This window comes from Mustela nigripes, chromosome 14 (genome assembly GCF_022355385.1).
Source record: "Mustela nigripes isolate SB6536 chromosome 14, MUSNIG.SB6536, whole genome shotgun sequence".
NCBI lineage: Eukaryota > Metazoa > Chordata > Mammalia > Carnivora > Mustelidae > Mustela > Mustela nigripes.
In genome coordinates, this window is record NC_081570.1 from 29,903,122 (window position 1) to 29,928,484 (window position 25,363).

Sequence of the window (25,363 nt, forward strand, 5' to 3'; positions counted from 1 at the left end):
TAGTTTTTTATATTTGTCTATTGTTTTCTTTTTAGACTAAGTGAGTATTAATTAAACATGTTAAGTATCCAGGGGCGCCTGGGTGGCTCAGTGGGTTAAGCCGCTGCCTTCGGCTCGGGTCATGATCTCAGGGTCCTGGGATCGAGTCCCGCATCAGGCTCTCTGCTCAGCAGGGAGCCTGCTTCCTTCTCTCTCTCTCTGCCTGCCTCTCAGTGTACTTGTAATTTCTCTCTGTCAAATAAATAAATAAATAAAATCTTTAAAAAAAAAAAAAAAAAAAAAAAAAAAAAAAAAAACATGTTAAGTATCCAGCAGGTGACCAGCACAGCACTAGGTAGTAGGTGATGCATGGAAGCCCTGTGGTCACTGAGTCTCAGAGTTGGAAGTTATTTCTTCCACAAAATTCCGACTTCTTGAACATGCCACTTTGACAAGCTTTCCCTCATAGGGGCTACTCTTGAATTTTAGATCATTCTGATTATTAAGATGTGGGACTGGCTCCTCAGGAAACCTGTAGTCGAAGGGAGATAAGATCAAATGTATGAAATAAAACCCAGTAATTGAAGATAACATTTAAAGTTATATAGAAGTAAGAATTAAAGGAAGACCATCTTCCATATGAGGAAGAGTGAATGGAACTCTGTTGTGCGTAGGCCTGTGTTTGGACTAGGTGATTTACTTATAATCTTGTTGGTTATTATAGCAATCCTGAGAAAAGGTAGTAGGTAGTATTCCCAATTTACAGACGTTATGACTGAGGCCCAGCTTACAGTTGGTGAAGTTGAGATTCAAGTCCAGGTCTGTGTGGAACCAAACGCATGCACTTCTCTCCTACACCATCCTCTCTCTAAAGTAGTTCCTGTGCTAGATTTGAGGGGTTTCATAAAATAACTGTTCATTTTCTTATAAAAATGCATATGACATAAAAAATTTGGAAAATAGAAATATCACCTCTAATGCTACCACTTAGAGATACCTGTGATGACTAATTTGGTGTCTTTCTCTCCTATATTTTGCCTTATTTACTCTCATGTACACATATGCATTTATCACATATCTTGTGTATTCATATAAATATCTGTACATATTACTGTATACTTAGGTATTCAATATATCTTTTACACAAAACCACTATTATTATATATTACTTGTTTGTGTTCTTTTTCTTTTCATAAAATATGGTGATAATTTTCCAGTGTCAAGCATACCGTTTTAAGTCTGATAGAGAATTCTACTATGTATATATACCCTTACTTTGTAATCAGTTAATCCCTCATTGGAGTTGAAGCTCTGTAATTTTTGCTGTAATGTTTATCATATTTTGACAAGCATTCTTGTATAAACCTTTTTTGCATGTATCTCTGATGGTTTCCTGTCAAGCGTATGTGTGTGTGTGTGTGTGTTTTTTAAGATTTTATTTATTTAACAGAGAGAGATGACAAGTAGGCACAAAGAGAGAGAAAGAGAGAGAGGAGGAAGCAGGCTCCCTGCCGAGCAGAGAGCCCGATGCGGGACTTGATCCCAGAACTCTGAGATCATGACCCGAGCCGAAGGCAGGGCCCAACCCACTGAGCCACCCAGGCGCCCAAGTGTATGTGTGTTTTAAGACTTGATTCAAAACTGACATCTGGGGGCACCTGGGTGGCTCAGTGGGTTAAAGCCTCTGCCTTCCGCTCAGGTCATGATCCCAGGGTCCTGGGATTGAGACCCACATCGGGCTCTCTGCTCAACAGGGAGCCTGTATCCTCCTCTCTCTCTATCTGCCTCTCTGCCTACTTGTGATCTCTGTCTGTCAAATAAATAAATAAATTCTTAAAAAAAAAAACAAAACCTGACATCTGGAGGAGTTAGGTCACGTGCATTCTCAATAGTGTGGTGTGTGAGAACCCATGTTAGGTATTCTCTCCAGTACTGACAGTATCATTAGAAAAAACTTAACCTCGGTTGGTAGGTGAAAAATGACCTCTGTAGTCTTAATTTGCATCGCTTTGACTATGAAAGAGAATGGATCTATGTTGGAGTTGTTGTCTGAAGTTCTGCCTGCCTTGGATCTCCTCCTTCTAAGAGCCATACGCATGAAGAAGAGAAGGCTAGAAGGCTTCATCTTATTTATACTGAAGTACTCTGTGTCCCATCTTTTGGCAGATCTCTGACATTTACATTAGTGGAGAGTCAGGGGACATGTCAGCCAAGGAGAAGCTGCTCTTGTGGACCCAGAAGGTGACAGCTGGTTACACAGGAATTAAATGTACCAATTTTTCCTCCTGCTGGAGTGATGGGAAGATGTTCAATGCACTTATTCACCGGTACAGGTAAATGCAGTAGAATTCCCCTGTGCCTGGACGAGCTGCCCATCTTTTTGCAATAAGTTATAATGCTGCTTTTCCTCTCAACCGAAACTCAAGACTCTGGTTCGTTTTACTTATTTAAAAAAGGAATATGTTTTGAACTCCTACTATTCTAGGCACTGGGTACAAATAACAACAGCTCTTGCTTTCATGGAGCTTATTTGTTATTAGGTGACAAATACCTGGTGTTATATGATGGTAAGCACATGGCTAGGCAGAGAGAGATGGGGTGTGTTGTTTCGGACAGGGTCACTGGAGATGCCTCTCTGATGAGGGTGCTGGAGCAGAGCTGTAAAGGAGTGAGCCATGCAGGTCTTCCAGGGTCAGAGTGATGCACTGGGAGGAAGTAGCAAGTGCAGAGGCCTTGAAGTAGGGGCTTGCTTAGAGTGGATGAGGAACAACAGGTGGCTGGGGTGAGAGTCAGGAAGATAGGAATTTTACTGAAAAAAATCAAAATTACTGCATTCATAGTGGTCAGAAACACATGCCAGTTTTTACTCTACTAGTTTATGATTCCTTTCCCCTGAAATCCAGCCTACCTGCTGTGTGTATTTAGAATGAGTGAGCGCTGGGTTCCTGGCATGTACTTGAAAATACGATGAGCACCTTTCTAAACCTCTTGCTTTCTCTCTAATGCAATCAGCATATTCCAGCCGGGTACTTCTAAGAGGTTTACTTAGTGTGAACTCATATGTGGTGTATAGATAGATGGTGGCCTTTCATGTGCCTTGGTGAACTTTTACAGACCTGATCTGGTGGATATGGAGAGGGTACAAATCCAAAGTAACCGCGAGAACTTGGAGCAGGCTTTCGAAGTGGCAGAAAGACTGGGGGTTACCCGCTTGCTGGATGCCGAAGGTGAGCCTGGCCAGAGTTGAGTATGTTTGCCTTATATTAATTGTCCTCCTGGCAGTTGCATCAGTACTGATTGAGCAATTTCTTATTCTTTCTCTCTCAGATGTGGATGTGCCATCTCCAGATGAAAAGTCTGTGATCACTTACGTGTCTTCAATTTATGATGCCTTCCCTAAAGTCCCTGAGGGTGGAGAAGGGATCAGTGCTACGGTACAAGAACACTTTCCCAAAATACCTTCTGACTTCTATGTGTTTGGGTGGGACGTACTGATTAGACCTTATTTCTCCAGCACTCAATGTATGCATAGTGCGTTTATACAGAGCAAAGTGAATCCACATCCTCTTCACACGTGGTCTTTGTCTTTGGTCTCTGGGAACGAATCCAGATGCTGCTAATTTTGTAGCATCCCGCATAGACTATTCTAGTGTCAGGGAATTGAATCCCCTCTTGAGAGCCCTTGAGGAGCTCTGAAACTGGGACTTGAAGCATTAGGCTGAGTAGCCATGGAGGCAGTTAGAGGAAGGGGATTTTATGTGGTTTGGGGTGGCCTAAGCTACTGTCTCCTGTGATTGTTTTGTGTACCGCTAATCAGAAGGTGTGTGATATCTACCTTTTGGCAATAGGAAGTAGACTCCAGGTGGCAAGAATACCAAAGCCGAGTGGACTCCCTCATTCCCTGGATCAAACAGCATACAATACTGATGTCAGATAAATCTTTCCCCCAGAACCCTGTAGAACTAAAGGTAAAGTCATGGACTTAAGTTGTTTTTTATAAATTCATTCCTGGGATTAAGTCTCAGAGCATGTTGCTACTGGCTCCTGGGTGAGGTGGGATAAAAGGTGGGTCAGGTTTCTTATACCTGTCCATTCATTTACCAAAGATTAATTTTGTAGGCACTTTATAACCAATATATACACTTCAAAGAAACAGAAATTCTGGCCAAGGAGAGAGAAAAAGGAAGAATTGAGGAGTTATATAAATTATTAGAGGTAAGGAAGCTTATCCTTTGTGGATTCTTGGGGTGTGTTGGTTTGCCCTATTGTTACTTCTTTGTTAGATGGCCTGCATCCTCTTCCCAACCTGCATTAATAGCAATGTTCTCAGGGTGACAAAAAGCCTCACTTTTAGGCCTGTCTTGAAAGTTTGTGGTAAAGGGGCAGTATCAGCCATCTGTATTTTTTTTTTAATAAACATATATTTTTATCCCCAGAGGTACAGGTCTGTGAATCGCCAGGTTTACACACTTCACAGCACTCACCAAAGCACATACCCTCCCCAATGTCCATACCCCACCTGTATTTCTTGAAGAGGGTTTTGAAAAATGGCATACATTTATTCAGAAATGCCACGTTTTGTGAATGAGTTTTCTGTTTTTCAGAAGGAAGCGAATTGTTTTGCTGAGATGGAAGAGAAAGAGACTTCCTTTCGCATTTTGATTCCATAGATTAGGGCATTGGGTGTTTCTGGAAGGGGGAGTTATTGAGAGGACAGGAGGATTCATGGAAAATGTAGAAGGAATGGAAAGATTTAGAACAGGCAGTAGTCTCTGTATTTTGGAGGTGGTTTCTCAGCTCTCATCTCAGGTTGAGAAACAGCTAAGTATTCCGCTGTTTCCTCTTATTGGGAGAAATAGTGGGCAGCAGGGTGGAGAAGCAAGAGTGAGGTAGCAAGAATACATAAAACTGGGCCTGAGGGCATGGCTGTGTTTTTGGAATAAACTGTTGTCTCTGGGATTTTTTAGGTGTGGATAGAATTTGGCCGAATTAAACTGCCTCAAGGTTATCACCCGAATGATGTGGAGGAAGAGTGGGGAAAGCTCATCATTGAGATGCTGGAGCGAGAGAAATCGCTTCGCCCAGCTGTGGAGAGGTGGGCCCAGAGTCTGAAGGCGACCTGATGTTACCTATCCACTTGGAGCCTGGCATGTGACTATGGTTTTTATCTTATATAGGCTGGAATTGCTGCTACAGATTGCGAACAAAATCCAGAATGGTGCTTTGAACTGTGAAGAGAAGCTGACACTAGCTAAGAATACACTGCAGGCTGTGAGTGTGTGCTGTCTCTCTCCTCATGTCCCATGTTCTCCCCTTCTCACCCAGTGCTCTAATGGTCCAGATTAACAACTGACAAGTCCAGCCGTGTCACTTCCTCACTCTTTGATATGCAGTGACCCTTTGGCTCCCTCCATCCGTGTGTCTGGGGGCACTGGTATTCTCCCACGCCCATTACTCCCTTTCTCTCTTAGGATGCTGCTCACCTGGAATCAGGACAGCCAGTACAGTGCGAATCAGATGTCATCATGTACATTCAGGAATGTGAAGGTCTCATCAGGCAGCTGCAGGTGGACCTCCAGATCCTACGGGATGAGAATTACTACCAGCTAGAAGAGCTGGCTTTTAGGTGAGGAACATGAGACGCAGACAGAGGGCATGCTTACTGCTAAGGGTCACAGATCAAGAGTCAGCCTCGGAATCTTATAACTTGGGTTAGAGGTTAGTGGCTCAATGGGGATATTATTGGTATTTGGGACAGGAAAATTCTCGTGGTGGAGGACAATTTCCCCTTACTGCAGGCCCTTTCCACTAAGTACCTATAGGATTCCCTCATCATTGTGGGATCTTATAACACCCACACGTATTTCAGGGTGACCTGCTAGGATACAGTACCACATCTAGGTTAGAACTGCTGGTGATTGAATGCATCATTTTGTAGAAAAGAAAACCAAGCCCCATTGAGAGGATAAGGATCATCTAAGTCACGTAGTTTGTACAGAGCCAAGACTAAGACTCACATATTTTGACCCATAATCCATTGTTCAGTCCGTTATACTATCTAAAAGTTAAATAAGCAGATACTGGTTTGCCTCTTTCCAGTTAACACTGTAATTTGGCATTTGCCTCAACAGCTCTGAATGATAAAGATGTTAATATCACCTTGCATTCATGTAACACTTCTTTTTCAGAACAATTTTCCTAATATGATCTCATTTTCATTTTTATCTCATCCTTGTCAAATGGATAAGGAATATTTTATCTTAAAAATTACATTACAGGAGCTCCTGACTGGCTCGGTCAGTGGAGCATGTGACTCTGATCTCAGGGCTGTGAGTTCAAGCTGCACGTTGGGCTTCCTACTTAAAAAAAAAAAAGTGAGTTACAGATTTAAGCCCCTTCCTGTTTTCTTTTCTTGCATTTCAGGGTTATGCGCCTGCAGGACGAGCTGGTCACCTTGCGTCTAGAGTGCACAAACTTGTATCGAAAGGGCCATTTCACGTCACTTGAATTGGCTCCGCCCTCTGCTTTAACCACTACTCATCTGAAAGCAGAGCCCTTGACCAAGGGAACCCATTCTTCCTCTACCTCCTGGTTCCGGAAGCCCATGACTCGGGCTGAACTTGTGTCTATCTCCTCCTCTGAGGATGAAGGCAATCTTCGATTTGTGTATGAACTACTGTCTTGGGTAGAAGAAATGCAGGTGGGTGTATGTTCCAAATATTTATGCAGTACATTGAGGTTTACTGGATCCAGCAGCTTGTCTAAAGGGGTCAGGTTGCTCTATGCCCCTGGTGTAAACTCTCTTAATTATTAATGCTGCCAGGGACTCAAACCCCTTTCTCAAATGTTAAGTGCGTGAGATCATCTCAAATCCTCAAAAATCCTACACCAAATATCATAGGCTTTTCTGATTTGAAGTCCTTTGGGAGTCTGTTCCCTTCAGCTAACTGCTGAAAGTGGGGTTGATGGAAGAAATTGCAGCCTACATATTCTCAGTCACCTTTTCGGACCTTTCCTCATTGGCAGGGGAGCTGATTCTTCACTCTTTGTTGCTGGTTTTACCTCATGAGTTGAAGCCCAGCTCCCTGTGTTTCATAGTTCTTAGGGGCACTGTTCACACATATTCTAGGATCGTGGTTCAAATTCGATATTGTCCTTTTTATCCTTCTAATCCTTTTGTTTTCTTTATTTTTAAGATTCTATTTATTTATTTATTTATTGGAAAGAGAGAGAGAGAGAGAGAGAGAGTGAGTGCATGAACAGGGGGAGGAAGAGGGAGAAGCAGACTTATCCTTGAGCAGGGAGCCCGACACGGGCTCGGTCCCAGGACCTCAGGTCATGGCCTGAGTTGAAGGTAGACACTTAACTGACTGAGCCACCCATGCACCCCATCCTTTTGTTTTCTTTTAAATTCTTCCCATGCCCTGGTGGTGGATTCCCCAGGTACCAATAAATAAAAACATCCAAAGACAAGCTATTTGAAAATTACCTACCATTGGTCAGTATTTGATGCCATGAATGAAGTTAAACATTTTTAGCTGTTTCTTTCTTACATCCATTCTGATTGTGAAATGAAGAGTGTCTATTAAGGAAAAGGCCTAAAGTTTATAAAGTTAATCTTCAGCCATGGAAACACCTTTCTGCCTGATAAACTCAGGCATGTATCCTGTAATGCAGCAGCAGAAGGCTGCCCTTGCTGCAGTAGTTGGTGGGGTCTAGTCTCCAGCTCAGTGGGGGTAACGTTGGCATGTTTTCTGTAAGAGACCATGATGGAGATGGCCTAGGTGTCCTCTTCCCTAGTCTTCCACCCTCAACCCCCTTGCCCAACAGCAGTCCTGAAAATTTTCCGTTTGTCTATTTAGTCAATTATATATGTTTTTTTTTTTTTTTCCTTTCCAGATGAAATTGGAGCGAGCAGAGTGGGGCAATGACCTGCCTAGTGTGGAGTTGCAGCTGGAAACACAGCAGCATATCCACACCAGTGTGGAAGAACTGGGCTCAAGTGTCAAAGAGGCCAGGTTGTATGAGGTGTGTGGCATTCAGAATACATTATGGCAGGGTGCAGTGAGGCAGGGCGGGTAATGGAGTAGTGTGTACCAGACAGCTATTTCCGAGAAGGGGACTCTGGGGGCACCTGGGTGGCTCAGTCAGTTCAGCATCTGATTCTTGATCTCAGCTCAGGTCTTAATCTTGGGGTTGTGAGTTCAAGTTCCATGTTGGGCTCCACGCTGGGCATAGAGCCTACTTTAAAAACAAAAACAAAAACAAAAACAAACCAGACATAAGATGAGGGGGCTCTGGAAAAGAATGGTAACCATGAGCAGCAGTTTACAACAAATTCCCTTTCCGCATGAAGTATCTCTTCTGCCCTTTGAAATACCCTTAAGAGCAAGATATTTTTATTAACCCTTTTTACTAAAAAGAATTGTGATACTGAAAACTGAGGTCAAAATCAGTATGTAGTGAGTGCAGTTGCCAAACACAGGCGCTCTACTCCCAAACTTCATGTTCCTTCCACTTCACCTCCTGCCTGCAGGGAGATGTGGTATGGAGAAACTATTCAGTAAGTCTTTCCCTCCCTCATTCTGTCTTCTCTTTTGTAATTTCAACTTTTCCCTTCAAAAAAGCAATTGGGAATCAGCAGACGTAGGTTTTTCTAGAAACCTCCCAGAGTTGCTGGAAACACAAGATCTGTCAGCTATATTTACCCCCCCGGACTGTCCCTCACCCAGTGCTGCCCCAGGCTTTAAAACCTGACCCAAAGTTGTTATCTCAGCTAAACAGTCCCTATCTGTGTGCCTACATAATTGAAACCACACTGTACATATAGTATAATTACTTTTTCTCTAACGTATCTTTATTTCATGCCTTTCTTGTCAGGGAAAAATGTCCCAAAATTTCCATACCAGTTATGTTGAAACTCTCGGAAAGTTGGAGACACAATATTGTAAACTGAAGGTGAGTTTTGGCTCTTTTATTCTTTTTATGGACAATCCAGTTCTTTCCAAACAACTGTCTTTGCTAATTCAGAAAGTTTATGGTTCAGCCCTGTTTTGGTTGTCTGTTTATTAGGTTATATCACTTACTTTGCAATTATTCATATGTATTATAAAATTTCTCAATTTTCTTAGTGGATCAGAAACCACTGCCCCAGAAAGTTTTAATTAAGTAAATCCTGTCCGAGTTTCCGTGTTTCACCAAAGCAGTGACTTACGTGCTTTGAGACACCAAAACTAAAAGTTCAATCTCTTCTTCATTCTTGTCTTTTGAGATTGTCCAGAGTAGGACAGGCCTAGGATTATTCTTTATTCAGAGTGCCCCAGAAAAGCCTGGTGAATTCTAATTTCTTGCTGGGATTGACCAGGGCTCTGGGAGTCCTGTATCAAACTTATATTAAATTTGAGTTCATGGAGAAGCACCCAGAGATGAAAAATCAAGGCTCAATTTATTTCCTGGATTATTCTTTGCTTTGATGTCACATGTGCTATCTTCTACAGAGGAAAGGCTGGCAATCTAACCTTATAATCCTTGCTTTGTCTAGGAAACTTCTAGCTTCCGGATGAGGCACCTTCAGAGCCTACATAAATTTGTCTCCAGAGCTACCGCTGAGTTGATCTGGTTGAATGAGAAGGAGGAGGAGGAGCTCGCTTATGATTGGAGTGACAACAATCCCAACATCTCAGCCAAGAGAAATTACTTCTCTGTGAGTCTAGCACAACAGACCTGTCATATTTATGTATTAGCAGAAGAAATCAGAGAGTCTGTTGAGAGCTTGGATTTCTGGATTTGCATTTCGCTAGGTAGAAATAAGGACTTCCTGGCTTAAATGCACCTGTGCGTGTGAGAAGTGTACGTGGAGAGAGGGGAACCTGAGCTCTAGAATGTATTTACCTTAGAATGCATTTAGAAAGGCAGTGTGTTGGGATGCCTGGGTGGCTGTCGGCTAAGTGCCTGCCTTTGGCTCAGGTCATGATCCTGGAGTCCTGAGATTGAGCCCCACATGAGGCTCCCTGTTCAGTGGGGTATCTGCTTCTCCCTTTCCTGCTGCCCCTCCCCCTGCTCCTTTTTTCTCTCTCTCTCTTTCTCTCTCTCTCTCTCACTCACTGTCTCTCTCAAATAAATTAAAAAAAAAAAAAAAAGAAATGCAATGTCTTGGACAAATAGAGTATCAGTCTGCAAGTTGAGTCTTTTCAGAATAGCTTTGTGTTTAAGATGGTAGGCTTTGGAGTGAAAGAGACCTGGGTTCAAATTCTTCTCCACTTACTGGCTCTCTGACCCTAAGCAAGTTATTTAATCTCTCTGGACCTCTATAAAATGGGACAATAGTACCACTTCAAAGGGTTGTAAAAAAGATTGACTAGCTACTATAGGCAAAGCACTTAGTATAGGGCTTGGATATTGTTTAATTGAGGTATACTCTTGGCTTCTCACAAATTCTGAGTTTTCTTAAGTTCATTTAATAATTTTTTCATCAAAAATCTTCATCTGTAAAATGGGAAGGGAAATTCAGCATTGGGGAATGGTATAATACTTTTTACTCTTTTTCAGTGAATACAAGTAGGGTCATTTTTGTTAAGTGTATTTCCACATCTCAGAGGTTTTTAAGGATTTTGTAAACTCTATGCAAATGGGAAGCTTTTATACTAACACTTAATTTAGATACTTTTAAATTCAATTATAGTTTAAAAAATATAAATGTCTCCTGATTGGAGAATGGTATCTGATCCTTCTGTAGTAAAGGAGAAAGAATAGATGCTATAATATAGAAAACAGTCTGTCTGAGAATAGAAATGAGGCTATGATGAAGATAAAAAGAAAGTGCTTAGAAAGAAGGGACCAGATCTGACAGCAGGGATCCATACCTAGCTTCACAGAAGAGCTAGCATCTAAGTTGTGTCCTGTACTGCTAAAAGAATTTAAAGGCAGTGGAGGGCACTGCAGGCTAGTGGAATAGTCTGAGCAAAGCCTGCCAGTCAGTGATTGGGATCTAAGGGTGTGTCAGGTACTATGTTAGGCCAGTGGGGACATGAATCAGATCCACCTGTCAAGTTATCTCCTTCCTCTGTGTCCAGTGCTCATCCTGTGTTCCCCTGCTTCCTCAGGTCTGGCCCAGGTCACATATCGTTTGTGAATCATTCTCCAGTAATCCTAACATTTTTGCTCTTCTCTGAAACGCTCTGGCATATGCTGTTTATTCTTCTCATCTTGGCACTAACCCTGTGTTGAATGCTCCTTTAAAGCGGGGCAGGAGGGGTGCCTGGGTGACTCAGTCATTAAATGTCTGCCTTTGGCTCAGGTCATGATCTCAGGTCATGACTGAGCCCAGCAAGCCCTGCATCGGGTCCCCTCCTTGGTGGGAAGCTTGCTTCTCTCTTGCTCACTCCCCCTGCCTGTGCTCCCCTCTCGCTGTCTCTCTCTACCAAATAAATAAATAAACTTGGGGCACCTGGGTGGCTCAGTGGATTAAGCCTCTGCCTTCTGCTCAGGTCATGATCTCAGCGTCCTGGGATCGAGCCCCTCATCAGGCTCTCTGCTCAGCGAGGAGCCTGCTTCCCCCCCCCCCCCCCACCACACACCTCTCTGCGTACCTCTCTGCTTCCTTGTGATCTCTCTCTGTCAAATAAATAAACAAAATCTTAGAAAAATATAAATAAATAAATAAACAAACAAACTCTATAAATAAATAAAGTTGGGCCAGGAATACAGCCTTTTCCTTATTCTCCTCCCCCTTTGATAGCACTTACTACATGCAACTGAATTCAATTTTCAGGAATTGACCATGCAACTGGAGGAGAAACAGGATGTGTTTCGGTCTCTACAAGATACAGCAGAGTTGCTGTCACTTGAGAACCACCCAGCCAAGCAAACCGTGGAGGTATGTGACTTGAGAACGTGAAGGGGTCAGTGCTCAGAACTTGTCATTAAAGAAGCATTCAAATCTGAGACTTTGTTCTGTTGCAGCACCTTGGAGGAAGTGTCAGTGATCATTTGTCTTGGATCCTCTCTCTTGTCATCCCAGCCCCTAAAAGACTATAAATAAGGGGAGAATACGATGAGAAAATAGAAGAGCTAGAGATGCCTATTGAACATATTTTTTCAGATAAGCATCCAGGCAGATCCTGTCTCTTGTTGGTGTGGTGCCTTTGCCCAGAGAAGAGAGACAGTGGAGGACTAGGAGGGATTTATTTATATTCGGGTTTTGCTGATCATTTACAACTGACCCTTGAACAACATGGGTCTGAACTGTCTGGCTCCACTTATATATGGATTTTTAAAAAAATAAATACCATATAGTACTGTAAATGTATTTTCTCTTCCTTATGATTTTTTAGTAACATTTTCTTTGCTGTAGCTTATTTTATTTCAAGTACATAGTATATATACAGTTTGTGATACGTATAACGCACAAAGTAGGTCTTCTTTGACTGTTATCTATAAAGCTTCTGGTCAACAGTAGGCTATTAGTAGTTACGTTTCTGGGGAGACAACAGTCATGTGTGGATTTCCAACTGCTCGGAGGTTCGGCGCCTTCAGGCCCTCCATTGTTCAAGGGTCAGCTGTAGTTTGAGTGTGGGAAAGACCTTTTCTGTGTAAACCTGTTAGATGAAAGGCAAGCCTCTTTCTGAAGGCGGGCGCTCAGCAGATGCCTGTTAGGTATCTCCATGTATCTTTGGTTGGCCTGTCACTGGCAGAGCTGTGCTTGGAAGAGAGCACTGCATGTGGACGTTGTTAAGCCCTGCCCTTTTGTGTGCGTGTTCGGTTCCTACAGGCTTACAGTGCCGCCACCCAGTCCCAGTTGCAGTGGATGAAGCAGCTGTGCTTGTGTGTTGAGCAGCATGTGAAAGAGAATACTGCTTACTTTCAGGTATGTGGGCTTTGTGTTTGTGTCTGTACACATTATGTGTCTGCATGTGCACACAAGACCACGCATGGAAGAGGTGGGGTGAAACACACACCTGCATCAGTTAACGGGTACTATGTAAACCTCTGCCCCAAAGCACAGCTGCTGAACAACAGTCCTTTAGCTAGCTCTTGGTTCTGTGGGTTGGTAATTTGGGTTAGGTTCTGCTGAGATGAGGAAAGATGATTCTTGCCTAACTTATAAATGGCTGCAGGCGGCTGATAGGCAGGTGAGGTGCCAAACGGCATGACTTCCATGTCAGACAGTGGTTTGGAATGGTGGGATACAAGTCTCTGGCATCTAATAGGCTCTCCTAGGCTTTTTTCATGGAGTAGCTATGTTCCACAAATAGCCAGAGAGAGCAAGCTCCAGGGCACAAGCCCTTTCTTCTGCTGTCACATTTATTAATGTGTCAGGGCAAAGCAAGTCACGTGCCTATATGCCCAGCTTCAAGGGGAGAAGTAGACCCTCCCTCTTGATGGGAAAAGCTGTAAAATATCAGGACCATATTTCTTTTTTCAGTCCATCACAACTTCAAGAATATACTCCTTGTTTTCAGTGGAGGGGTAGCAGGAGGAAATAAGCTGTTACCTCTCTTTGGGTTTGCCCTAAATGATATAATCTTCTTGATCATTTTATAACCTTATCAGTAGATTGGAACATTTGATCGCTCAATCTCTAGGCTTTTCATGACGTCTACCTCACAGCCAAGTGTTGTCACCAGCAGTGTTTCCGAGGAGGGGAAGCCAACTGACTTTCCTATAGGGTGCCATAGGCTTTGTGGTTGTTATCACTGATATTTCCTGGATGTAGCATTTTAGGCCCTCAGTTTCTCCTCCTGTGGACCTTGTGATACAGCATCACTAATCCAGGAGTGTCATCAGTTCCTGGCAGCTCTGCACCAATTTTCTCTTTCCCAGTTAACATGCTTGTGTTGTGATCAGTTGCACATGAGGTACCCCTCCTCTCGCCACAGTTCTTCAGTGATGCCCGGGACCTCGAGTCATTCTTGAGGAACCTCCAAGACTCCATCAAACGAAAATATTCCTGTGACCACAACACCAGCTTATCTCGCCTCGAGGACCTGCTCCAGGACTCCATGGTGGGTGTTGTATCAGCGGGATGATTACTTCTGAGAAACAGAGTAAACCATCCCAGCTGCTGCTGTTGATATCCTTGAAAGCTCCAGGGCAGTGGGTTATTGCTATACTGTCTGGCTCATATTCAAATAGAGTTTAACCTCAATTTTGTTCTTTTTCTTTTTTTCCTTTTCTTTCTGTAAAAGAAAGTTGCTAATAAGATTCCTTTGGGTATACTATTGAAGTAATGGCCCAGTCCTTGTGCTCAGCATACTTTCTTTGCTTGTTCCTATTTTAATTCAGTAGTTGGGACCAAAGATGTGGTGTATAGCATGAAAAATAGAATTAAAGGGGATTAGGTGACACCAAATTGTTTTTTACTCTCTCATGCAAAGAGAATTCAAACCAATGAACTAGACCTAAGCCAAATTTTTCCTCTTTGGTAATTTTGTTTTGGTAAAGTGAGATATTAGAATATTGATTTTAACTAAGGATAACATTAAAATCTTATTTAGATATAATGCAATATTTGTCCAGTTTATGTGGCAATATTAACTTAAAAAAATTTTGTATCCAGTATTTAATCCAACTCAATTTTATATTCATTTTCTCCAATGAATTATTCTTTCAGGAATGCTGGTATTAAAATCAGAGCAGGACTGTTTACATGTATTGAATGCATATTATACAGAGTTGGCAAGACAAGGCTCCAAATACATTACAAATTAAAACAGAAGAGTATGTAATAGGGAAATTATTTTTTTCTATCTGAGAAACCGGGAACTCTCATTTCAGTAGGAAATTACAAGTAAGAGAACCAGAATAACCCAAAACCGTCATTTTTTCACGAGTGAGACTTGGATATTTGTGAACATTAGTTGATTATTTATTATTTTTACACTTTCAGGTATTATTAACCCATGAATGGGTTCACATTCACTGTTTCACCTGGGCAAATAATCTGTTAATTTAATTAACTTGGAATTAAGGATAAAAGCCTGACGTTTTAGATATTGTCTCTAGAATGTCTCTCTTGAAGGTACTTCAAGTATGAAGGAGGAATATAATAATCCTTGGCTATTATCTCCTCCCTTCCACAGAGTACCTTCCTGTCTTAGGGTAACTCCTCTGCAATTGTTGTCATATCTTCTCTTCTCGAGGGTCGCTGCTCTGTTCCCTCCTCTCCAGGTCAGGGGCATCGGGTTGGCGGCGTCATCTGGGCATGAAGTCACCTGGGTCTGCTCCTCAGCTTTTCCTCAGCTTGTCCGTCAGGTTCGGGAGCATCTGTCATGGCTTCTGGTTCTTTTCAGAACTTTTACCACGCTGAGCACTTGGTCTCTGGAACTTGAGATGTTTGGCTGTGGGTTAGACAGAAATTGACATCTTTATTGCAAGGAAACAGAAATGGGTAGACCAGCTCTCAAGTATGGAACAGTGTGGCTGTCTCCCTGATATATTCCATTCCTCTTTCTTAACTAATAAGTTAAAGTTGTATTTCTTCCAATCATGCTCCCGGGGACAGGCACAGGTAGTTTATTTAAGCATTTCTTTTTCTTTACTTGCATATTCTTAATTCTTTAATGGCATTTCTTAACATTATTAACTCTTTATTCTCATCACATCTACTTCCATCCTAAGAAAGCCCTCTTCTAAGGACTTTTTATACCTCAAAATGGGCTTGACACATCCTGGTAATACATGAAAGTTATCTTTTATTCTCTAACACAATTGGTAGTAGATTACTACCAATTTTGTGGGCAAGAAGTTCATTAGTTTTTAAGATAATGGGGTTTGCAGAGACTTGAGAGCTTCAATTTTGCATGGTACTTCTTTCAAACTAGTCAAATATACGTGACTGTGGCACAGCAAGACACTAAAAGGTAAATCCTAAATCATTTGTCATGATGTCTTCACCAACAGCATCGGTTTATAACTTGTTGGTGGAAGAGCTAAGATCTTTCTCTAGAAAGTTTGACTCAATTTAAGAGAGTGAAATATCAGTAGTAGAGCTTGGGAGGTATAATTATTTAAAAATTTCTTAAAGAGCACAATTCTGGCTTCTCCTAAGCACAAGGCAAGAACTGGTTTCTACCAGTAAGAAAGTGATTATAATAATAATAATAGCAACGGCAACGTTGTTATTATTGTTCTTAAACTTCCATGCTTTCTGAACCTTGTTTGGGGAAATCCTGTGTTAGCTGTGTTTATCTGTATTTGGCAGCTGGCAGTTCTTTTTTGTTTTATGTTTTTATTATTTTTGCATGTGGCTTCATGATTCATTGAAAAGAGCACAGGGAGAAAGCTGAACAATTTGAGTACAAAAGCACTTGGTAGAAGACAGAAATATCCTCTCTTTGTTTCTTTATCTCTGTATTTCTAAGATGGCTCCACCACGGATCCCTACTTAACTGAGAAATGACATTCTCTGAGGGAGCGGAGCACTCAGTTTTCTTTGTTGACTCGGCACCCTGAGTGGCAACATTAATGTGTTTTTGTATTTCTTCTCACTTTGTAGGATGAAAAGGAACAGCTTATACAGTCCAAGAGTTCTGTTGCCAGCCTCGTTGGGAGATCCAAAACCATTGTCCAGCTAAAGCCACGCAGTCCTGACCACGTGCTGAAGAGTACCATTTCCGTGAAGGCCATCTGTGACTACCGGCAGATAGAGGTGAGGCAAGGGAAGGGTTACCTCTGGCTACGGAGGGAAGCAAGGGAGAAGCAAAACCTTCAGTTAGGGTTATGATAGGGAAAGGTCCAGTGGTAGAGGTGTTTTGTTTTGTTTAATTAGAACTTAAACATCTTTTTTTTTCCCCCAGATTTTATTTATTTATATGACACAGAGAGAGAGATAGCAAGAGAGGGAACACAAACAGGGGGAGTGGGGGAGGGAGAAGCAGGCTTCCCATTGAACAGGGAGCCCCATGTGGGGCTCAAACCCAGAACACTGGGATCATGACCTGAGCTAAAGGCAGACACTTAACGACTGAGCCATCCTGGCGCCCCAGAACTTAAATATACTTTAAAAAAAAAAAAAAAGGTGGAACTCTACAGGCTTGATCTACTCCCTACCTCAGAGATTGGTGTCATCATCCCCCCCAACCCCAAATCCTAAGTGGTGTCAGAAATGGTACTTCGTAGCACCTGAGCAATACCTTTGGCTTTCCCCCTCTTATCCCCTACAACTAGTAGGACTACCTAATCAATATCAACTTGTAAGTAAATATCTCTTAGATGTAGTTTTTTCTGTTAGACCATCAGTTTCTTTTGCTTGGATCATAGCATTGCCTCCCCAATTCAATGCGTTCTTTATCTTTACACTAGCACGATTTTGGTTTTTCTTTTTTAAGATTCACTCATTTATTTTATTTTGTTTTATTTATTTATTTTTTAAGATTTTATTTACTTATTTGACAGACAGAAATCACAAGTAGGCAGAGAGGCAGGCAGAGAAGGAGAGATGGAAGCAGGCTCCCCGCCAAGCAGAGAACCCGACGCGGGGCTAATCCCAGGACTGGGATCCTGGGATCATGACCTGAGCCGAAAGCAGAGGCTTTAACCTACTGAGCCACCAGGTGCCCCTCGATCATTTATTTTAGAGAAAGAGAGAAAGCATGTGAGCAGGGTAGGGGCAGAAGGAGAGAGAGAGAGAATCCTCAAGCAGACTCCTTGCTGAGAACAGAGCCCAAAGCAGGGCTCATTCCTAAGACCCTAAGAGCATGACCTGAGCTGAAATCAAGAGTCAGCCACCCAGGTGCCCCCTGGCATGATCTTTAAAAAAAAAAAGTCATTCCCCTTCTTACATTCTGTAACAATTCCTGAATTCCATTTAGAAAGTTTAAATTCCTTAATGTGGCTTCAAGGTCCCAACTAATCTTTCTTTACCTCTCTAGGCAAGACTGGGTCATTGTCCCTTTCATGCATTCCCCTGGTAAATTGCATTTTTCACACAGTATTCTAATTCTGTATCCAACCAGAATATGTGGAATATAGACCATCTCTGTCACTTTACCATTCTATGTCCAGTAGCCCACCAAAATTCCAGGCACATATTAGGCTCAGTAAATATTTGTAATGCAAAAGAATGAACTTCTCTGGCACTTTTCTGTGTCTCAGTATTTCTGTCTATAGAATAGGGATGATCATGTTGGTTATTTATTTCCCAAGAGAAGGAATTGATGATTTCAGAATGCTTAAACCTTTTCGGGGATTTGAGTGGAATGACAAGAAGGGAGAAAGAGGAAATATCACAAAAGCAAGGTTGCAATTATTCATGTCCCTTTAAATTTTATCCTAATGATTGTAGATGCAGAGAGATAGCTCTTGGAGATCTTAAGACAGTCTCCTTATAACATTCATATACTAAGTTACTGGACATGTAATAAACATTGAAAAAACACTTGCTTCATTGATGTATTTGATGTCACAACCTTTCCTGTGTTACGTATTTATAAGGTTATCTTTTTGTCAAAATCAGGAAACCTCACTAATTGATGACAGATTTCAAAAATGATTTTTTTCTTAAGGAATTCATAGCCTTGGAGTCAAGTACCATATCATAATGGGTTGTTGGTTTATCTGTTAGCAATAACTTGTGAGTTTATCTCCTCAGATCACCATCTGCAAGAATGATGAGTGCGTATTGGAAGATAATTCTCAGCGGACCAAGTGGAAAGTGATCAGCCCCACAGGGAATGAGGCAATGGTGCCATCCGTCTGTTTCCTCATCCCCTCACCCAATAAGGATGCCATTGAGATGGCCACCAGGTAACTGCTCAGTTGCCCATTGTGCTGCTTAGTCTGAGTGAACTAATGGAGGGATGAATCTGTATTTGTGATCTTAAACAGAGCAGCCAAGTTTTTAAGTTTCTTCTGGGAAAGGCCTCCTATTAGGATATAAGATCTTGCACTGGGAGCTATGTTGTAGCTTTTCAGTAAATGCTTATGTTTAATTGAGATATATTCAGTGATCATTCTTGAGTTAAATTCAGAAGACTGATTTTTATATTGATAGTTAATTTTCTTCTCTGTATTTTATTAATGACATACACATACATATTTTTAAAAGCTGAAGTATACCACGAAGCTAATAATAAAACCCACCTCCCCCAGAGTTCTATTTTCCCAAGTTTGTTATTTTCAACCATTGATTTTGGTATCACTGGAATTTTAGTGGGATTTTTGGAGAGGGAAAAGATAAACTAAGGTTTCTTATTTAAGTGAAGCCCTGGCTTCCAGTTTTCCATCCTATTCTTTATATCTCACATTTCTTGACTTCAAGAAATTCAGGGTGATTTAGTGTGTGTTGAATATGTCTGTGTATTTGTGAGTTTTTAAGTCTAGAATTTGAGATTGAATTAGGCATGGGATGCTTTAGAAAAAAATTTTCCCTGGTCCTTCATACTGCAGTTTTGTTTTTTTTTATTTTTAATATGCCAGATGACTTTTTAAGTTGCTCTTAATTTTCAAACACCTTAGCAGTTTTGTGAATATATAGACCATAGCAGTGTACTTTTAAGCATTGATATTATCATTTTTCGACAATTCTCTAGATGGGTTTTTTTTTCTACTTTTCTCCATTACTTCTCTTCATGGATGTATCTTCTCACTTCTTGCCATTATATTATATACAGATCACATTTATTAGGCTGCCAAACGTATGCTGACATCATAGACATAACACTGTGATAAGTCCAGATTGTTTGAATAGCTCAGTTAATTTTGTTCTACAGATTGCCGTGTTAGTATTTGATTCCTTGCCTTTCTCTGTTCAGTATACAAACCCAGTTCTGCTAAGGCAATCACATTTTCCCCCTGGAAGGTCTCTAACGCGGAATTCAAGTTTTAAGAAAAGCTACCACCAGATTCTCTGTTGTTTCTAGGGTGGAGCAGTCTTATCAGAAAGTGATGGCCCTCTGGCATCAGCTACATGTTAACACCAAAAGCCTTATCTCCTGGAACTATCTGAGGAAGGACCTGGACCTTGTAAAGACCTGGAACCTGGAAAAGGTAAGTGTGAAAGCCTTACCTCAGGTTCATATCCTACTGGCAAGCTTTTTTCAGAAGGAAACTTTTCTCATTACCGTGAGACTCCCACTCACCCAAAGGGAGCAGAGCGGAGTTAGGGATAATGTTTCAGAATTAGGGGGTCCTAGGAACTAAAAACCAGCAGCCTAAATGGTTAAGGAAGTTCCTGACGAAAATAAATGACATCTTCTCTCTTCTTGGCCAACCGAAGATTGTAGGCTTCTTTTCACTCTGCTCTTGTATAAGGTGTGTATGTAGTAGAGGAATACTGGTGAATTAAAAATTATGAAGGGTTGTGTCCAAGAGGGCACAGTGGGTGCTTCTGGTATACTGGTCATATTGTTTCTTGATCTAAACGCTGATTATATGGATAAGTTCTGTTTCTGAAAAATCAACATGTTTGCAGTTATGGTGTGTGCACCTGATTTGTGTATATGTTAAACATCAATAAAAAGGAGAAATAGAGAATGTATTATGGTCCCATTCTATTAAAATTTCTTCTGTTTTTGTTTTGTTTTGTGTTCTGTGTTTTGTTTTTCTCTTTAGCTTCGATCCTCAGCACCAGGGGAGTGCCACCAGGTTATGAAGACTCTCCAGGCCCACTATGAAGATTTTTTGCAGGATAGCCGTGACTCTCTGGTCTTCTCAGTATCTGATCGTTTGCGCTTGGAAGAAGAGGTGGAGGCTTGTAAAACCCACTTCCAGCACCTGATGAAGTCCATAGAGAATGGTTTGTGCCTTGGGAAAGGGAGAAGAGTGGTGGATTAAGAGCCCTGAAGGGTTCTCCTAGACCTTCATGAAGGCTAGAAAGTACCTCCTTTTTACCATTTGAGGGGCTCAAAACTTGAGAAAGGGAAAAACTTACAGAGATGAATTCTCAGAATCAGATCATGGTCAAAGAGGCCCTATTTCAGGCATTATTGCTAATCAACGTATCGCATTTTCTTGTGGCTTTTGCATGTTTGGATCTTTAAAGATGAGTATACAATGCAGGGAACTTAGGATCAGGCAAAATGTTCCCCCTATATAAAGTCTTGCTTTCATATGTAGAATATCAGATCTGCTGCCCTCTAAGGGTGAATCTACTTTTCTTAGGTTTGTTGACCTCTCTTGTGGTGCTTCATGTTACCCTGTGCTTCTGCATTTACAGAGGACAAAGAGGAAACTGTGGCCAAGATGTACATTTCAGAGCTGAAGAATATCCGACTACGGCTGGAAGAGTGTGAACAGCGGCTGGTCAAACGAATTCAGTCTCCAGCCAGTTCTAGGACTGACAAAGATGCCCGGCAGGACAACGCATTAAGGATTGCAGAACAAGAGGTAAACCTGAAGAACAGGGTGGGTGCTGGCTGCAGTGTAAATGCTTTCAGGGTGAATTGGATGACAAGACAATATGGAGCTTGTACCCTCTCTTCTTGGTGCTGTCAGCGTATGTGGCGGCCATTTGTTACTGGGCATCATGGCTGCTCTCAGACCTCTGGTGAAACCCAAGAGCATTAAAAAGGGGTCCAGGAAATTCATCTGGCACTAGTCATACCAGTATGTCAAAATTAAGCACAACTGGTGGAAACCTAGAGGCATTGACAATAGAGTGCGCAGGAGATTCAAGGGCCAGATCCTGATGCCCAGCATTGGTTATGGGAGCAGCAAGAAAGCAGAGCACATACTGCCTGCCCAGTGGCTTCTGGAAGTTCCTAGTACATGACATCCAGGAACTTGAAATGCTGCTGATGTGCAATAAATCTCACTGTGCAGAGATAGCTCACAAGATCTCCTCCAAAATCCACAAAGCCATGGTGGAAAGAGCAGCCCAGCGGGCCATCAGTCACCAATCCCAATGCCAGGCTGTGCAGTGAAGAAAATAAATAGATAGCTTGTTGTGCACCTCATATTTGTGTTAATAAAGCCATAAAACTACAAAAAAACAATGTGGAGCTTAAGAAATAAGGCAATAGACTCATGGCATTCCTACTTGAGAATTCTTCCCTGCAACCTGCAGATGCCTTTTATCTATGGCAAAGCATGATTTCAGCTCCTGGTGTGTTTCTGACTATTGATTAGTTTTCTACACAGTTGGGAAGGCATACAGACTGGCAGATTGTTCTATGCACTGCATTTGAGCTACATGTTTTAAGCGTGCTTAGCAAAGATGCTGCTGTCTGCTCTATCCCTGATGTGCATGTGTTACTTTCTGTGACGTGGTTGCCATCAGCCATCACATGCAAAAAATACAAGGGAAGACTCAGATTCTACTCTAGGCTCTGATGCACACTTGACTTTTAGCAAGTTAACTCTCATCCTAGTTTCCTTTCTTAGAAAATGGAGATATTGGATGAGTCCAAACTATATCACAAAACTTTGGAAGTTAAATGACAGTGTATACATAATGAGTTTTCTGAAAAAGTGAAATGCCATCAAAATGTAGAGTAGTATTTTTGAAATATAAGCAAATATTAATGGCTTTGTTACCTGCTCATAGGCATGTAAAGAGAGTAAGGTCTTTGCTTTTGGCTTATGGTGTAGTTAAGAATAAAACGTTGGAAGTCACAATTAGGACCTTCAGTATAAGAGACGTCATAAGATAGTATCAAGAGCACTTGCAGGTTTCAAAGCAAACATAGCTATAGAAATATAGAGTATCACTAGACCATTTCTACTTGGGACCATAGGAGAGAGCTCTATGAAGAATAGTAGATTTGATCTGGGAGCTTAAAGGAATAGAAAGGACTGGCAAAATTAGGAGGAATGATTTTTCTTACCTTTCTCAATTATTCCTAAGCTTGAAGAAGAGATGAGAGGGCAGTGTAATTTTCTTTGGCTGAGATGGATTTAAATTCACAAATGAGGCATATCATATAAACCTATAATTTTCATATTGAAACTTTAGTTTTCTACAGTCATCTGAAATCTGTTTGTTCTGCAAAAATAGAACATTCCAAGAAATGTTAATATTTAGCTCTTCTAAAGGACTTTCCTTTTCTGGATTTACTTTTTATTTTCAAGTAGTTTCAGTATACAGAAAATTTTTTATTATTGTATAGCCTTCACCTAGATCACACAGATGTTGACATTTTTCTTTATTTGCTTTATCATTTTTCCTATAAATGTACATTATAATAATTTTTTTCTTTTCTTGAGAGTGAGTTCTGTACGTGATGCTCTTTTATCCCTAAATCCTTTTTAAAAAATCCTTAAATACTTTATTGTGCATTTCTGGAAATGAAGGGTAGGCTCTCTCTCTTTCTTTTTAAAGATTTATTAATTTATTTGAGGGGTACCTGGGTGGCTCAGTCATTAGCAACTACCTTCTGCTTAGGTCATGATCCCAGGCTCATGATCCCATGATCAAGCCCCACATCAGGCTCCCTGCTCAGTGGGAATCCTGCTTCTCCCTCTCTCACTCCCCCTGCTTGTGTTCCTGCTCTCACTATCTCTCTGTCAAATTAATAAATAAAACTTTTTAAAAAAGGATTTATTAATTTATTTGTGTGTGAGAGAGATAACTTCCATGTATAAGCCTGGAGGGAGGAGCAGAGGGATAGAGAGAATCTCAAGCAGACTCCCCCTGCTCAGTGCAGAGCCTGACATGGGGTTCAATCTCACAACCCTGAGATCATGACCGGAGCCAAAATTGAGAGTTGAATGAACCGACTGAGCTACCCAGGCACCATAAATATAGTCTCTTACGTAACCAGAAGACAATGATTAAAATCAGGGAATGAACATTGATATAATGCTGTTATCCAAGACTTCATTAAAATTTCATCAGTTGGCCTACTAATACCTATTTTGGGCACCCCCCCCCCACACACACATACACACCAGAGAATATTTTTAGTACAGGACTCAATCCAGTACTTACTACACATTGTGTTTATTTGCTGTGTCTCTTTAAATTTCCTTAACCTGAAACAATTTCTTGATTTTTCATCATCTTTCATGCTCCTGACATTTGTGAAGAGGGCAGGTCATTTATTTTGTAGAATGTTCCTTTGTGTTTATCTGAGGCTTCTCCGTGATTAGATATAGGTTACGTGTTTTTGGCAGGAACTCTGCAGAAATGATCTTGTGTCCTTAGTGCATGACCTCAGGAGGCATGTCATATTGATTTGTCCCATTACTGGTGATAACTTGTATCGCTTGTTGCTCTTTTCCCTTTTATAATTACTAAGCAAATTGTGGGGAGATACTTTGAGACTATATAAAAACCTGTTTTATATCACACTTTTACCAACTGGTTTTAGCATCTCGTGTGTATTCTTGACTGAATTAATTGGTATGACTGTTCCCAAAGGGTGATTTTCTAATTGTGACTTTTTTTACATTACTCCTATTATACTACAATAGAATAAATTTCTATTCTACTGAAAGGGAAAAGCTTGCTTCCCTTCCTCCTTTTTTCCTTCTTTATGTCATTATGGACTTATGGACTCTTGTGTTGCTTAAGGTTTGTCAGTTGTTATTCTCTTTATTTTGATGTTCAGAATTTCCAAAATTTAGCCATTGAAAGCTGCTTCAAGCTGACATCCCTATCATTTTAAAATGTCCCCACCATTCTTTGAGTGCTTTCTTATTTCTCAACAACAAAAAAATATTTCAGATTCGCTTTGCCTTTGCCAGCCCCACCTCTGTAATCAGCCATTTTTCCAAGGAGTCTCACTTCCTTTTGATGGAGAATGCTATTTAGAAACCAAGATTCGGATGCTGAGTATGCTCATTGTTATTGGGGTGTCATTGTTTCTAGGTCTGCTCAGTTGAGAGAGCTAGAAAAATACATGCTTATAAATACATACTTGCATACACATATACAAAAACACCCCTATGTCACACACACATTTATGTATATATATGTGTGTGTGTGTGTCTGTGTATAGGTATAATTATATAATAGGTGTAATTATATAATTTCATATACCTATACACACACATATATACACATACACACATATATATGTATACATATATATATGAATATATCACAAAGGTTATATGCTGATATCGATCAATTTATCAATCCTTCTCTCTGGCACTCACACACACACACACACACACACACACACACACACAGAGACATAACTATGAATTCCTATGTCTGTCTTCATCTGGTTCCAAACTAGTACCACAGGGTTCATACTAACCTCTCTTCTTTCCATAATTGTAACTCCCTTCCCCAAGACTGAAAAACCTACTTTACGTTATCCATAGTAAATTTACTTACTGCTCAGTTCTAACATGCAAAGATAAGTATTTTTTTTTTAAGATTTTATTTATTTGACAGACAGAGGTCACAAGTAGGCAGAGAGGCAGGCAGAGAGAGGAGGAAGCAGGCTCCCTGCTGAGCAGTGAGCCCGATGCGGGACTCAATTTCAGGACCCTGAGA

General features: G+C 41.1%; 1 protein-coding gene and 1 pseudogene across 19 annotated transcripts in view; both read left to right on the forward strand.

The window, feature by feature from the left end:
- Positions 1 to 25,363, forward strand: part of MACF1 (microtubule actin crosslinking factor 1) — a 338,037-nt gene that overhangs the window by 168,033 nt on the left and 144,641 nt on the right. For all 19 annotated transcript variants that reach the window (XM_059377367.1, XM_059377361.1, XM_059377357.1 and 16 more), the window contains exons 6-25: positions 2,146 to 2,312; positions 3,094 to 3,206; positions 3,307 to 3,413; positions 3,828 to 3,947; positions 4,099 to 4,194; positions 4,947 to 5,074; positions 5,157 to 5,250; positions 5,451 to 5,605; positions 6,403 to 6,679; positions 7,879 to 8,007; positions 8,860 to 8,937; positions 9,521 to 9,682; positions 11,750 to 11,854; positions 12,749 to 12,844; positions 13,857 to 13,982; positions 16,475 to 16,627; positions 18,569 to 18,723; positions 19,839 to 19,965; positions 20,530 to 20,713; positions 21,134 to 21,303. In XM_059377367.1, coding sequence (XP_059233350.1) covers positions 2,146 to 2,312; positions 3,094 to 3,206; positions 3,307 to 3,413; positions 3,828 to 3,947; positions 4,099 to 4,194; positions 4,947 to 5,074; positions 5,157 to 5,250; positions 5,451 to 5,605; positions 6,403 to 6,679; positions 7,879 to 8,007; positions 8,860 to 8,937; positions 9,521 to 9,682; positions 11,750 to 11,854; positions 12,749 to 12,844; positions 13,857 to 13,982; positions 16,475 to 16,627; positions 18,569 to 18,723; positions 19,839 to 19,965; positions 20,530 to 20,713; positions 21,134 to 21,303 — 2,742 coding nt within the window. The remainder of the gene's footprint in view (positions 1 to 2,145; positions 2,313 to 3,093; positions 3,207 to 3,306; positions 3,414 to 3,827; positions 3,948 to 4,098; positions 4,195 to 4,946; positions 5,075 to 5,156; positions 5,251 to 5,450; positions 5,606 to 6,402; positions 6,680 to 7,878; positions 8,008 to 8,859; positions 8,938 to 9,520; positions 9,683 to 11,749; positions 11,855 to 12,748; positions 12,845 to 13,856; positions 13,983 to 16,474; positions 16,628 to 18,568; positions 18,724 to 19,838; positions 19,966 to 20,529; positions 20,714 to 21,133; positions 21,304 to 25,363) is intronic.
- On the forward strand, positions 21,443 to 21,852 carry LOC132002268 (large ribosomal subunit protein eL32-like; annotated as a pseudogene).